Here is a 14,338-nt window from a genome sequence, read left to right as displayed (position 1 = left end):
GGCCCAGAGCCACGCTGCGGTCGAGAATTCGGCACTTTCTGCAGCTGCATCTGTTGGGAAACAATGCACAGCGGCCCTTGTCCTGAGGACGTGGGTTCACTTTCCACCATGGCTGCTTCTGGGAAAAGAGAACCCAGTCCTCCCGGAGAAGCTGGCTTCGCAAGGACTCAGCCCTCCTCGGCTTCCCGCTGCGGCCACGGTCGGAGGCGATCGCGTGGGGCGGCACCGGCGTAAGCCCTTCACGTTCATAACCCTCATCAGCCCTCCTAAACACCTGGTGAGATCGAAGCTGCTGCCCTCCTTCATCCTGAGTGAAGCTCCAGGACTGCCTGGGGCCCCCACGGCGGCTCACTGTGGCCCGAGAAGGGGGCGGGGACCACCACGGCAGGTGTACGCACTGGTCTCCCGTGGCAGCCGGAACAAGTTTCCACAAACTGTGGTTTAAAACCACACGAACGGATCGCCTCATGCTTCTGGAGGCTGGAAGTCTGACTCAAGTCTCCCGGGGCTGAGCTGAGGGGTCGGCAGGGCTGGCTGCTCCGGGAGGCTCTGGGGGGAGACGTCCAGCTTCCAGGGGCCACCCTGCTTCCCGGCTCGTGGCCCTTCCTCCACCTCCGAGCAGATCGGCGGGGCCGTCTCTGTGCCCGCATCACTCTGAGCGCCTGTCCTGCCTCCCTCTGCCACACTGAAGGATCCTCGTGACTCCTTTGGGCCCCCTGGAAAATCCCGAATAATCTCCCTATTTTGAGGCCAGCTGGTCAACAGCTTCAGTTCCATCTGTTACCTTAATCCCTTTGCGGTGTAAGATAATACCTTCGCTCACGGGGCCCGGGGTGGGGACCTGGAAATGCATTCAGCTGGGGCCGGCGCGTTCACATCCGTGCCCTCCGTGGCCGCCTTCCCCACATACCTTGGCGTGGCTGTCCCTGCCGTTGAGGTCCACCTCTCCCTGCGAGGTGGGCTGGCGCTGGCTCGTACTGGCTTTGGGAGCCCAGGGTTAGCTGGTATTGATAAATCCCATCAACGTACAATTAAATAGACGAGAACTCAGATAACAGATGCTCCAAACTCATCACTGTGTAATTATTTTATTACAAGTTCCCGTCACCTGTGTTCTGTGGTTCTTGGTGTCTGTTGGACCCAAATGGCAGAAATTCTGATGCTTTCCCCACTGCGCGTCTTGTCCCAGTGCTGCATCCAGTGATGTCGTGGTGGCGGCTTGCGATTGGCCACGACTGCACAGGGACAGCAGGGACACGAGAAAACACTACGCGTCAGGGCTGGACGGATACTTTCGTTGACTATTTAGACTTAAGACAGTGATGGAGAAATTATTAATAATGCAGATTAACTTGTCTGTAACGGTTGCATGGGGAAAAGCACAAAAAACTGTCAAATCGTAATTGAACCGCGACTGAAAGTTGGCAACCGATACAACACTTTGGCAAAATGACTGAAAGTGTTTTGTGTAAATCCGTTGGCTCTATGGAATTTACAGTAAAAAGTGCTGTTTTACTATTACTTGCAAACTGCATGCTACGCTCCCTTTAGCCCAACAGAGAGCACACTGACCCACACGTGCACGCACACACTGCTTTTTGCAGAGGGCTGGTTGTGAAACCCTCACCAGCACACTGCTGCCCCCTCCCCTGGCGTCCCCTCCCAGCACCTGTGTGCTGTGGGCTCACCCGCTGAGCCACTCACACTTTCCAGAAGCTTCCCTGCTTGTACAGACGCTGTTTGCTCAGTGTGGTGCGAACCACCCCACCCCACCCCAACCCACCCCACCCCACCCATCCGTTGCTGGCTGCTCCTGCTGGTCCCGGGGGCATAGCCCAGGCGCCATCTTCCCCGAGGCTGTCCTGGCCCCGGGGGGTTGAGTGTTCTCATCACTAGGCACAGAACCCAGCACAAGCCCTACCTGGCAGGTGCTCAAGAGACGTCCGTCCCTCCATGGATCAGTAGAACACTCCTGTAAGGAGCAGGAATAATTCCTGACTCAGGGAAGCCTTCCTGTCTCTTCCAGGACGGAAGGAAATGGGCGGGAAGACCAGGCACTGACGTAGACCCAGGTCTGAAGACAGCCCGGGCTCCCAGCAGGCGGGTCTTCTGGGTACATGGAGGCGGATGTCTGGAGGAAGGACCCCTGCCACCTCCTTCAAAGTCTGCCATTCCTGACACAGGGTTTCCTTATGCGGACCCGCAGGGGACAGGGAGCCCCCTTAGGGCAGATTAGCTGCCTCCCCAGGGGGGATCCTGGGCACTGAGATCCTGCCCAGGTGTGCTCAGAGGATAAACAGGAATGGGGGTGAGGCAGTGAATAGGGAAGCAGCTCCCAGGGGAGCCCCTGGCACAGTCAGCCCAGATGTGGAGGCTGTCCGCATGGGCCCCTCCACCCTCACCGGGGCTCAGTGGCAAAGGGTGGGCGGTGCTCATGGGAGGCAATGCAGCTCACCCGATGTCATGCTGTCGCTGCTCCCCTGTGGCTGGGACAGGGGCGTGGGGGTGGAGGGGAGACCAGATGGGATCCAGAAGAGATGCCAAGTCAGGTAGTGGTAAATGACGGCAGCGCCAGTGCCCCCTGCCATGCCGGATGCTGGGCTAGGCTCTTCCCGCACGCACAAGTCCATGTGGCCGACACTCAGGGTCTCCCCATTTTACAGAGGGGAGACTGAGGCTTGCACCTGGTGGACCTCAGTGCCAGGACAGCCTCTTGGGGCCAAGCCGTGAGACCACCACAAAATACTTCCTGACTGAGGCCTTTAAATACTGGGTGACCGGCCGGGAGCTGCAGAACTCCCACAGGGCACCTGTCCGGCCCTCTGCCCTCAACAGCTGGGGGCTGCTCGTCTGTCCCTGCCAGACCCCAGATGGAGCCAGGGGAAACCACCAGGAAGGGCCAGGGCAGGGAGGAAGGAGAGGTAGGGAGGCATGGCCCAGTCGCAGAAGGAGCAGCCGTCATAGGCAGGACAGCAGAACGGCCTCAGCCCCACGCTCTCCCCTGGCTGCAGGACTCCCCTGCATCCCTGCAGAGCCACCTGGCTGTGGCTGGCGTGCTGTGGCCACAGGGAGCCACGTTCTCCTACAAGCTGCAGAAATCCGGGGCAATACACCAGGGGCAGGGAGTGTTCTTGGAGTGGATCCAGCTGGGGACATCACCAGATTTTTTTCAGTGACCTTGCGATCACAGAAGTGCTTCAGGTCAGAGGAGCAGTGGCCTGCGGGGTGGCAACAAGGCTCAGGGCCAAGGCTACCTGGGCTGTTTGTTTATTCTGCCCTAACTGGGGAGACACACACACACACACACACACACACACACACACACACACACACCGCCCCCAGAGGCCACGATGGGGATGCGCTGCCCCCTCCCTGCACAGGCCGCTCCTGTTTGCAGGAACGTGTCCAAACATAACCCCTTTGAATTTTTTAAGTACTTGCTGCTATAATACCCTCCCTCCAACAATCTCTTGAGGAAGGCTCTGTTCTTCCCTGTTCACGTCCAGGAGGAGACCCTTGCGAAGAGGGGCTGGGTAAGGAGGGATGGAGGTGAGGGTGGCGGGAGAGGAGGAGAGGGCTGGGGCTGCAGCGGGATGCAGGCTGCCCTGAGCTCAGGGAGCGGGTGCAGGTGGGCTTGGAGTGAGTGGGCGATGAGGACACGAGGCAAAGAGGGCCTTGTTTCTAGGAAGTCCGGCAGTGGAAGGCAAGCCAAACCCGTGGCTGAAGACACTGCTGGTTTAAAGGAGGGTTCTGTTTCAGCTTAGGGCCAGGGGCAGGTTTGGTGGGGAGGGAGGGAGCGGATGCTGGAGAAGTGGGGGTGGGGGGGCAATCCCTGGGTGAATGGTGTCAGCGGGGTGGGGGCACTGCCAGCTCCTAAATGGAGGGGAGAGCGGAAGCATGTGGATTCAGCGGGGAGAGTGTGGTGCCACGTGGCGGAGTAGAAAGTGGGTGGCTCACGTCCCAGCACAGCAGGAGGTGACGCCGTGAGAGCTCAGAGCAAGGGACTGGGCAGTGTGATGAGCAGCTAAAGATGGGGGCCTGATGACTTCCGGCCATCTTAAACATGTGTTATTTTGAGAGCATTGTAGGTTCACGAGTGGTTGTGAGAAACCATTCAGAGAGATCTGCTCTCTCTCTCTGCCCCCACCACTGTGCACCTTGCATGACTCTGGACTCTGCCGGGTTTCTTGGTACCCAGGCTCTCCCAGCCCCTCTCTTGCACTCCCTCGCCCCCTGGTGGCCATGTTCCTGATGTTCTTGTCCTTGGCTTCTAAAGCCATCTTTACCTACTGAGAAGACCTAGCCACCCACCCGCAGACTCACCTAGGAGGACGACTGATGGCCATCCCTAGTGTCTGTGCTGGGCCTCAGGGACTAGCACGGAGCTAGCCATCAGCCAGGTTAGTCAGGTGTCTTTGGATCTGGATGGGAAGGCAGGTTAGGGGGACTTACAGACTGGTGGAACAGCCAAGAACAAAGTTAGAAAGGGTAGTTTCCAGGCAGCTCCGGGGATCCAGATAACCGCCCCTGGGCGGAGTTGTCCCCACCCCAACTTCACCCTGATCAGGGTCCCAGTTGAGAAATTTCCATTGACCAGGCTCGTGTCCAAGCCCCACCCTTGGCCAAGGGGGAGAAGCTCCTTGGCTGATGGTCCCCTAAGCCTGCACGCAGTGGCCGTTGGTCAAGGGCAGCCCTCCAAGGTCAGGGAGCTGCCACCAGAGGAAGGGGGAGAAAGAGACTGACCCGACGGTGCGGACCTTAGTTCAGTGCTGTGCAAACTTACGGCTGGAACCGGAGGCCGCGCACCCAACCGTATTCACACGGCCGCCTCGGGGTGAACAGCTGGGGGCACACGTGTGCCTGAGAATGTTCCGGGATGGACCCCATCTGATGTTGTGTCGGCAAGCTCAGAGCGCTGAAAACGTGTGACTCTGCGAACAAACAGAACCGCAGTTCTCTGGGATTCTACTTAAAACCAAACTGACGTTTAGTCTGTGTCTTGCTGTGGGGAAACTAAGTCACGACCAGCAAGAAGCTTCCCTGTAGGCTTCTACTTAAACTATGATGGTTTATTTTCTATAACTCTTAGCCTGCAGACTACGGTGTTCGTTTTACTTATTTGTGCTGAGAAATCGTATTTCCTCCCATTTCCTTCATTATGGGAATTTGACTTACTCATCGACCTCATTATATTTAACCCACAGACTCTCTTGTTTTAATAACCCAAGCAGCGACATAAAACAATGGTTTTAGATTTTCTCTTAATAAGGATAATCTCTGGGTTTGCTCCTACATAGAAAGCAGTGCGGTGAAGATGTAACCGGCAATTAGAGCTGGTAGACTTTTAAAATACACTGACGACTTCCAGTCTAAAAAACGGTGGTCTAAGTCAGCACCCCCCTCCGCCCGGAGGAAGATGCGCAAAGATGAGAGCAACGAGGGCGGAAGCGCGAAGTCTCCCTCTGATGAGGGGGGCCGCACACGACGCCGCAGGCCCAGAGACAGGTGGAAGGCGCACGGAAAGCAGGGCGTAGTTGGTGGAGGGAGGATCCCGCAGCGGCGGATTTTAGAAAAGGCACCGAAAGAGCATGCGCCAAGGGAGGGGGTCTGGAATGGACATGGCGGGCGAGGCCAGTGCGCAGGCGCAGGGGGCTCCCCCAAGCCCACGTTGGTGCTGAGGAGCAGAGCCCGTGGGCTGGATGAGGAATTACCTGGAAGCCGTGTGTGGATGTGGCGCCTTGTTACAAAAAGAGAGAGTGTAACCTACGGAAATCCGAGGAACATGTCAGGTCATCTACGTAAACCAGACAAACCTAACACCCAGCCCCCAGGTCTGCGCCCTGTCTAGGAGTCGCTGCTAATCCCGCGGGATTGAGGAGAGTTGAAAACCCAAAGGACGGGGACGGCACAGGTAGTTAATGTCGGGGAAGGCGGAATTTAGGTGCAAACACATCGAGCAAGACCAAGAAGGGCTCTTTAGGATAATAAAGAATGTAATTTGTAACAACTCATCCCAGCTCTGAAGACTTCGGTACCCAACACGTTTCAGCGCGGACAGAGCAAAAGTTATAGCAGAGGGAATGGCGGGTACGCAGGCTCACGGTATTAACAGGAGGCATTTAAGAAAATAACTGTTACGGTGTATTCGTTAACTTTTTCGCATTTTCCCCAGTATTTTACTATGAAAAAGTTTCCAATACAGTTGATTCTTGAACAACACGAGGGTCGGGGCTGCCAACCGCCTGTACGGTCAAAAATCCATGTATAGATCCCCCAAAACTTAACTACTCAGAGCCTACTGTTGGCTACAAGCCTTACTGATAACCTGAACAGTCAAATAACACCCGTGTCGTGTGTTACATGGACCATATGCTGTATTCTCACAGTACAGTCAGCCACAGAGAAGAAGCTGTTATTAAGAAAATCATAAGGAAGAGAAAATGCTTTTATAGTACTGTACTGTATTTCTAAAAAATCTGCGTCTAAGTGCACCTGTGCAGTTCACACCCACGTGGCTCAAGGGTCCACTGCACAGAGAAAAGCTGAAAGAACGGTACAGTGAACACTCATAGAGCCCCCCAGCACATCGGCGGACAGCCAACGAGAGTTTGTGGGCTCAACTCACCCGCTGCCTCCTTGTCATGTTTTTCAACTGTTGGAAAATAATCAAAAGAAGAGAAATATTTTGTGACCCATGAAGATTATGTGAAATTCACGTTTCAGCCTCCATAAATACAGACCCACTGCATTTATTTACATGTGGTCTGGGCTGGTTTCTTGCACCAATGGACGAGGTAAGTGGATGGACAGAGACTGAATGGCCCATAAAGTCTAAATATTTACTATCTGGCCTTTTACAGAAAAAAGTTTAACCGACCCCTGTCCTAGATTCTAAAATTAACATTTTCTATAACTGCTTTATCATACGTCTGCCCATCCCTCCACCCGTGCATCAGCGCACAGTACTTTGGATGCATTTTTGAAATTGCAGACATGAGTGCATTTCACTCTTTCGATGCTCCAGCACGCACACCATTAATCAGAGTTCATTATTGGGGTTTTTTCTAAACTTTACCAGCAGCAAAATGTATAAAATTTAAGTCTAATCCAAACGTCTATCAAGACAGAGAAAGTGCCCATGACCTTTCCCAGGCCCTATGACCCCACTGGGACGGCCGCAGTTCAGACTTTGGGTCACTATCGGTCAGTTCTGCCAGTTCGAGACTTCCGTAGAACAGACTTGCACCCTACGTACTCTTATGTGTGAGGGTGCCTTCCATCTGCGTAACATCTTAGAATCACACTGTCTCGTGTCTTGGCAGCACTGGCCTTTCTACCGAAGGCAGTACTCCTTGGGTGTTCTCCCGATGATCTTCTCCCAAGCTGATTCCGGTGTTTGGCTGGCATGGAGAAAAGCTGCTGTTTCTTGTACAATCCTTTTGATACTCTTACGTCTCTTGGGTAAGTACCTATGCGTGGAGGGCCAGCTCGTGGGGTGGGTGGATGTTCAGTTTTATAAGACACTGCCAGACATTTCTCCAGTGTTGCCCCATTCCCTCCCTCCCAGTGTATGAGATTCCCATTGTCGCATGTCTTGACCTATAATTGGTGTTGCCGGTCTTTTTAATTTTAGCCACTCTGGTGGATGTGCAGTGATAGCTTGTGAGTTATTTGGGTTTTCCTGATTACTAATGATGTTGAACATTTTTTTGTGGGTGCCTAGACATTTACCTTTGTTCCTTTGTCAAGTAAAAAATTAGATGGATTTTTGCCAGGTAAATATTTGTGTATCAACATTTATTTGCTCACAGATGAACATGATAAGCCTGAAGACTCCGTATTGTGGATAACTTTTTGACCCTGGCACAATCAGCTACAAATAAACAGCTCTTTAGAAATTTAACTTTGGGGCACCTAAGTATCGAAAGCTATACATAGCCTTTTAAGCACTGCTGCAGCGGCATCCCACAAATTCTGGTATGCTGTGATTTCATTTTCATTCCGTGCAAAATAGCTTCTAATTTCTTTTGTAATTTCTTCTTTGGCCCTCGAGTTATCTAAAAGTGTGTTATTTAATTTCCAAATATTTAGGAGCTCTTCCACATACCTGTCTGTTAACTGATTTCTAGTTTAATTTTTTTATGCTCAAAGAACAGACATTACATAATTTGAACCAGTTACTTGGGTCACGGCCCGGCACATGGTCTCCCTTGGTGAATGTCCCGCCTGTACTTGGCAGGAATGTATTCCGCAGGTGTCTGGTGGAGTGTCCACAACCGAAAATCAGTCAAGTTGTCTGATGCGATGTCCCTGAGTGAAGGTGGACTAACTACTCAGTACTAACTTTGCTGAGAGAGAAGCACTGAAATCTCCAACTCAAACTGTTGATTTGTCTGTTTCTCCTTTTGGGTCTGTCAGCTTTTCCTTTATGCATTTTTGAAGCTCTGTAATTCGGTGTGTACACGTTTAGGACAGTTATATCCTCGTGATGAACTTACTTATAATTCTGAAATCTCCCTCTTCATCCCGGGTGATATGCCTTCTTCTGAAGTCTACTTTGTCTGACATTTACAGCCTACTGGTCCAGCGCCTCTCGCGCCTAGTACCTGCACGTGTATCTTCTCCCATTCCTTTACCTTTTAATCAATCTGCGTCACTATATTTAAACCAGGTTTCTTGTAGAAAACATGTATTTAGGCTGTACTTTTTGGCTCCCTCGATCATCTCTGCCTTTTAATTGGTGTGCTTGGCCCATTTACATTTGCCATGATTTCAGGGTATGGTCGGTTTACATCTATCATCTTGTTCCTTTCTCCATTTTTTCATCCCATATTTTAATCAAGTGAGCCTCGAGTGCTTTTACTGTTGTGGTAGTGGAATATACCTAACCACGTATTTTAGATCGGGTATGTTTTCGTACATCTGGTGTCTCCACTTTGGACATCTCCACTTTGAGTGCGTATTCGCTTGCTTTGTTACCTAGCCACTCCTCTGTTTCTCGTGTTATGCTCTACTGCGCCTCTAACGGGCCACAGTCCCCGGTCAATGACACCGCACCACTTCCCCTGAAGAGCTGAGACCTTGCAACCGAAACCGTGTCCTTTTGTTTTCCCATCCCTTCCTTTGTGGTGTTGTTTTCACACGTTCTGCTTTTACACATGTTAGGAATCCCACAGTACGTGGTGATCGTGTTTTGAAGCAGGTCTTTTCAAACCATAATCTGATGGAAAGATAATTTTAAGGTAAAAATACCATTAACATAAAATGCCCCCAAAACACGGCAAGTGCATTCCTTCTTCCTCTTGCTTCCAGAGCAGACTGTCTGTACTGTGCTTGCAGCATTTTCGTGCTGTTATTATTTATTTGTCGTTCTCACACATCAGACAATAAAGTCCTTGAGAGGAGAAACAGTATCTATTCATCCAGTAGCCTCAGCACAGTGCCTGGGGCTTGCAACAGACGTCGTAGGACTCACTGATTTCCTGACTGGCTTATTCAGACAGGGAGCCCAGACGGCTGAGGGGCGACTACTAGGCACAGGTGGAATGCCCTCCAGCAGGCAGACGACGTCTACACTGGCTCCTAATTACTTTTATATACATTTTGTCTCCTTCTGCCCCGCTGTCACCATCAGCCTCCCAGTCACAACTTGGCAGGGGAGAAGTGGAAAACAGGGACCTCGAAGAGACCTGAACTTAAAAGGTCACAGATCAGGACTCAGGTCCCAGATCAGGAGTGACTTTGGCCACCTTCCAGGAGCTGCCAGGCGTGGTCCCATTGGGTATGTCATTGTGTCTGGAGGCCTCAGATGTGCTTATGTTGTGAACAAGGGTGACCCTGGGTGGGGTCTGGGAATGGAGTGGGCCCCTCGGGATCGTGCCGTGACTGGCTGGGAAAGTGACGCGAGCCCCGAGCCTGCTGCTTGAGTCGGGACCTGACTGCTCCCGATCTCACTGGGGCAACAGGGGCCGCTGAGCAGTTTCATCAAATGCAAAGGCTTCTCTGCGGCTGCACGAGAGCCCCGACTGCTTGATAATGTAGGCGGCACGACCCACCTGGGGCACGGACATTTCACGGCCCCAGCTGTGACGTTAGATCCGAACGCCCCCCGCCGTGGTTGAGCGGCCTGTAAAGAGTTAACGCCGGCTCACAATGGGCAACAGTGAGTCCTTCTGAAAACGTGGATGTGAAAATATTTCTCCTCTAGCATTTTGAATTCAGAACAATCAGAGCATTATGGATTTTACTCTGCTTTGCTGACCTTTCTCTAATTTTCTAATCCTTGAAATGTTGGGAGGATTATAAAAATTTGCATGTGTGCTTTAAAAAAATCGACATTAATAAATAGAAAACCAAAAAATAATATTTGCCCCTTCCAGCTAGTTTTAGCCTTCTATCGTAGGGGAGGACTTCTTTCAAAGAGGGATCTTTATTTATTTTTTTTAAAGGTTTTATTTATTCATTTGACAGAGAGAGAGACAGCCAGTGAGAGAGGGAACACAAGCAGGGGGAGTGGGAGAGGAAGAAGCAGGCTCCCAGCAGAGAAGCCTGATGTGGGGCTTGATCCCAGAACGCTGGGATCACGCCCTGAGCAGAAGGCAGCCGCTTAACAACTGTGCCACCCAGGCGCCCCAAAGAGGGATCTTTAATATGTACATAAAGTTTTTTCAAAACTCAGTTTCCTTTCAAATGTAAAATTAAACCTAAGTTCAACAATCTTCTTGTTTCATATTTTATTTACTTCACAGTTGTAGTAAGCACTTAGTGATGGGATGAGGAGGGACCATGTGCCTGTTACTTCTCTGGTAGAATGCAGTCAGTGTTTCACGGCCAAAGAGGGGTATGGGGCTGTTCCCCGCAAATGACCACCAATTCTCTCCAGGTTTGTCTTGGTCTTTCTGTTGCATTTATGGATGAGCCGTTGGTTTCCCTGTTCACTGCATCCCAGAACTAGAAAGGCCTTTGAGGTTAATGGACTGAGGTAGATTTCACACCATCCCCCCACCCCCAGGAGCCACTGTTCAATGATGCAGACAGAACTGGACTACCTGGTTGCAGAGGGAGTGGGACCAGTGCAGCTCCGCCCCCTCCCCCCTGCCCCACCACCTGGCTCCAACCTTGGGCCGTGGACAGTTGGAAACACACCCCGTCCAGTCTATTCACTTATACACAGGGAAGTGGTGGCCCAGAGAGGCTTGGTGACTTGTCCAACGCCCCACAGCCCCTGTGTCAGAACTGTCCTGGATTATGGGGTCTGTGACTCCTGGGCCAGTGTTGCCACATTCTCCAGATTTTGTCTCTCTGGGGTGGCCAGGGGAGTGGGTGCGGAGATGAGGGGCTGCTTTGGGAAGCAGCTGACACCGCTGAGCGCCTGGACAGCGGCCTGATGGGCTGCAGTAGTGGGGACTGCCTGAGTCAGTGGCTGGAACTCCCAGCATCCAGGGGGCCTGGAAGCAGGGACGTCTCTGAGCCTGAAGGCTAGGCCAGGATCTGACAAAAAGCCCATTCTCGGTCGATTTGGGTCCTGGTCAGTGTGGAGAGCTGCTGGGTGCAGCTGGCAGGGGCAAAGGGACCTCTAACCTAGACATTGCACAAAGAGGTCAGTGAGTCTAGACACACACACACACACACACACACACACACACACACACACCCAGCCCCAGGGGATTTGGAGTAGGGCTTTTTTCCTCAGGAGGCATTCTGTGTGGCCCATCGGGGAGCTCCAGAAGAACTTTCCAGATTGTCATCTAAGACCCCCAGCAGCTCTACCACACAAGACAGTGCCCCTATCTCCTCTGCATATAAAATGGCCATCTATGGCTGGATCTTAGAATTTTCTGGAACTAGCCAGCCTGATTCGACCAATTCAAAAACTGCTCTGAGAAAGTGAGCCAGGTGTTGTTTTAGAAGCCCCATCATCCCTTCCGAAATGATAAGGTGCCATTTGGTAAATTACTACTCTCTAGTACTTAACGACATCCTAGCACCTGGGAAAACTGATTTCATCTCTTAACACCCCATGAAGGGTGTGTGTGAGTGTGTGAGTGTGTGTGTGTGTGTGTGTGTATGCGCGCCTGTGAAAGAGAGACAGAGGGAGAGGGAAATGGAGGGAGGGAGAGTGAGAGTTTGGGGAAATAATACATAAACACAAAGGTTTATCTGGACCTCTAAAATGTAGATCATTTCTCTCTCAATGGCCTCAATTAACAGCCGGTTCTATTTCTATTTCGGGCAACTATTAGCTGTAATTTCCTAAAAATGGCCCTTTAAAAAACAGTATCATAAAAGGCTGTATTAGTCAGGATTCTTTCTGAGCTGCAACCACCCCAAACCAGCCTGAGCAAAACAGGGCGCTTACTGGTTCACACAGGTGGGGAGTCCAGCCGTGCAGGCGGGCCCCTGGCAGGGCTGGGATAACGCCGACTCTCAGGGATGCTCTCCAGGCAGGGCTCGCTCATCACCGGGGCATACAGAGCATACAGACAGCTTTCCCACGGGCTCCAGGGGCCGAGGCCAGGAAGGACTCTGATTGGCCCAGCCCAAGTCACAGGAAAACGTCCAAACCAATCACTGTGTCTGGGACAGAGGGGGCTCTGATTGGTCAGGATTGGATCACAAGGTTGACAAGATGGCAGCTCTTCCTGTGCCAAGGGGAGAGGGAACCCTCCCAGGACACAGGGGTTAGTCAACTAAAGAAAGGCAGGAGAGGTGCTGGACACAAACCCCACCAGACTTACACTCTGTTTTCCCCTAGTCTGTCTCTTCAATTACCTTTAACCCTGCTAGGCCTGCAGATAACAGGTACTGTACCACCCGATCCTTTCTGGAGCAAGGCTGGATGTCAGTGCACACCTGTACAACTACACACCGCGTTTCAATTTCAGACCTTGCTGCCTGCTGTACCTGTGGCCAAGGCTTTCATGGTACTCCGCATCCTGGGTTCATTTCTTCACAGTCTATTCTGGCAACGCACTTCAATCTCGATTTCAAGAATTCAGAGATTTGGCAACATCTCTATGTTGGGAGATTTTAGCACAGGAATGTCTTTGCAATCTGTGCTTTTCCACCTGCTGTCCTTGGCCCCCTGAATTCCCAGCGTGCAGACCTTCCGCCTGCCGGGATTCACTTCTGCGGGAGAGCCTACAGGGATATTCTTGCTCTCTCTGGCAGTGTTCTTAAAGACGTCAATGTACTTTCCCGACGGCCCTCTCTGGCCCTCTCTCTAGCGTTTGCTTGCACACCTTCGCCCTAGGCCACCGGCTTGCTGCGGAAGCCTCGTGATCAGCTCGGTTCCCCTCGCAACTTCTTGGCTCCTCATGCCTTCTCTTAGCTGCCATGGAGATATTTTAATCTGATGGATTATTAGAAAAAATGACCTCAAATGGCAGGTTTGAAGTTGGCTTTATAAAGGAGTGAAGAAATGTTCTAGGTCCTCAAAGCTAGGAACCCTATCCTTGGTCATTTGGCAATACCACTCAGTGACTTCTTCCCTGCACGCGATGGGTATATAATTAATGCGGCTGAATTTAACTCCAGCACACACCTGACACATGTCCACCTCCTTCTAGAAGTCACCCAGCAGCTCCATCTCACTGAAACGACGTTCTTCAGGCTTCTACAAACCATAGACACTTGCTCAAACACTGGTTAAAGGCTTGTTGTTTTGGATGCATGTGGGCATGTGCGTCCCCGTGTGCATTCATGCGTTCACGGAACTTAGGTTGTGAAGATTGAGCTGGGGGCCGAGTGTCCCACGGCTCCGGACTCCTCCCAGGGTCTCCCTCGCATGAGGACTTACATCATAGCAGATGGTCAGTAAATGCTTTTGAATCAACTGAAGAACTATTGCAATGTTTACAGAAGTGTCTTCCTCGTGCTCTCCCCAGCCCTGCACATTGCCCTAACAGATCATCGCTCATCACCCCCACACGTCAGGCTGCTCCTACGCACTCTGGGCCCCCAGAGCCACACGGTTTTGCCATTGGGGGGAGGGTGTATGGAACTGCTTTCACGTTTCTTCCTGGAACCTCAAAGTGGTACCTGCTTTAAGGTTCAACATCTGAATGCACAAAACCCAACGCGGAGGTCTCAGTGCATCTCCTGGAAGCGCTCAGGTTTACTGGCGCTTCTCCAGGGGGATGCTACGCTCCCCCAAAGGTGAGAAAGATCACCGGGTAGCTGGGCAGACACACCAGGTCTCCCAAAGAATTCACAGTGAGACAGAAGGAAGGTCAGATGATGGTCTTCAGCTCAGCGTGACGATCCCCGTGGTCCCCGTAGCTGAAAAGCCTGACTTAGACGCCCCATATACACGTGCAGGGCTGGAGAGGAGCAATTC

The 14,338-nt window shown here is 51.9% G+C and overlaps 1 protein-coding gene across 1 annotated transcript in view; it reads left to right on the top strand.

Moving 5' to 3' along the window:
• The first annotated feature begins 6,770 nt into the window (after positions 1 to 6,770).
• The window catches only part of LOC100470191 (ATP-binding cassette sub-family G member 1), an 83,841-nt gene continuing 76,273 nt past the window's right edge, over positions 6,771 to 14,338 (top strand). Inside the window, exons 1-2 of the mRNA XM_034655314.1 lie at positions 6,771 to 6,794; positions 7,323 to 7,461. Of these exons, the coding sequence (XP_034511205.1) occupies positions 6,786 to 6,794; positions 7,323 to 7,461 (148 nt within the window). The 5' untranslated portion in view covers positions 6,771 to 6,785. The remainder of the gene's footprint in view (positions 6,795 to 7,322; positions 7,462 to 14,338) is intronic.

The sequence above is a fragment of the Ailuropoda melanoleuca genome, chromosome 1 (assembly GCF_002007445.2).
Source record: "Ailuropoda melanoleuca isolate Jingjing chromosome 1, ASM200744v2, whole genome shotgun sequence".
Classification (NCBI taxonomy): domain Eukaryota; kingdom Metazoa; phylum Chordata; class Mammalia; order Carnivora; family Ursidae; genus Ailuropoda; species Ailuropoda melanoleuca.
This window is presented reverse-complemented; position numbering and strand designations above follow the sequence as displayed.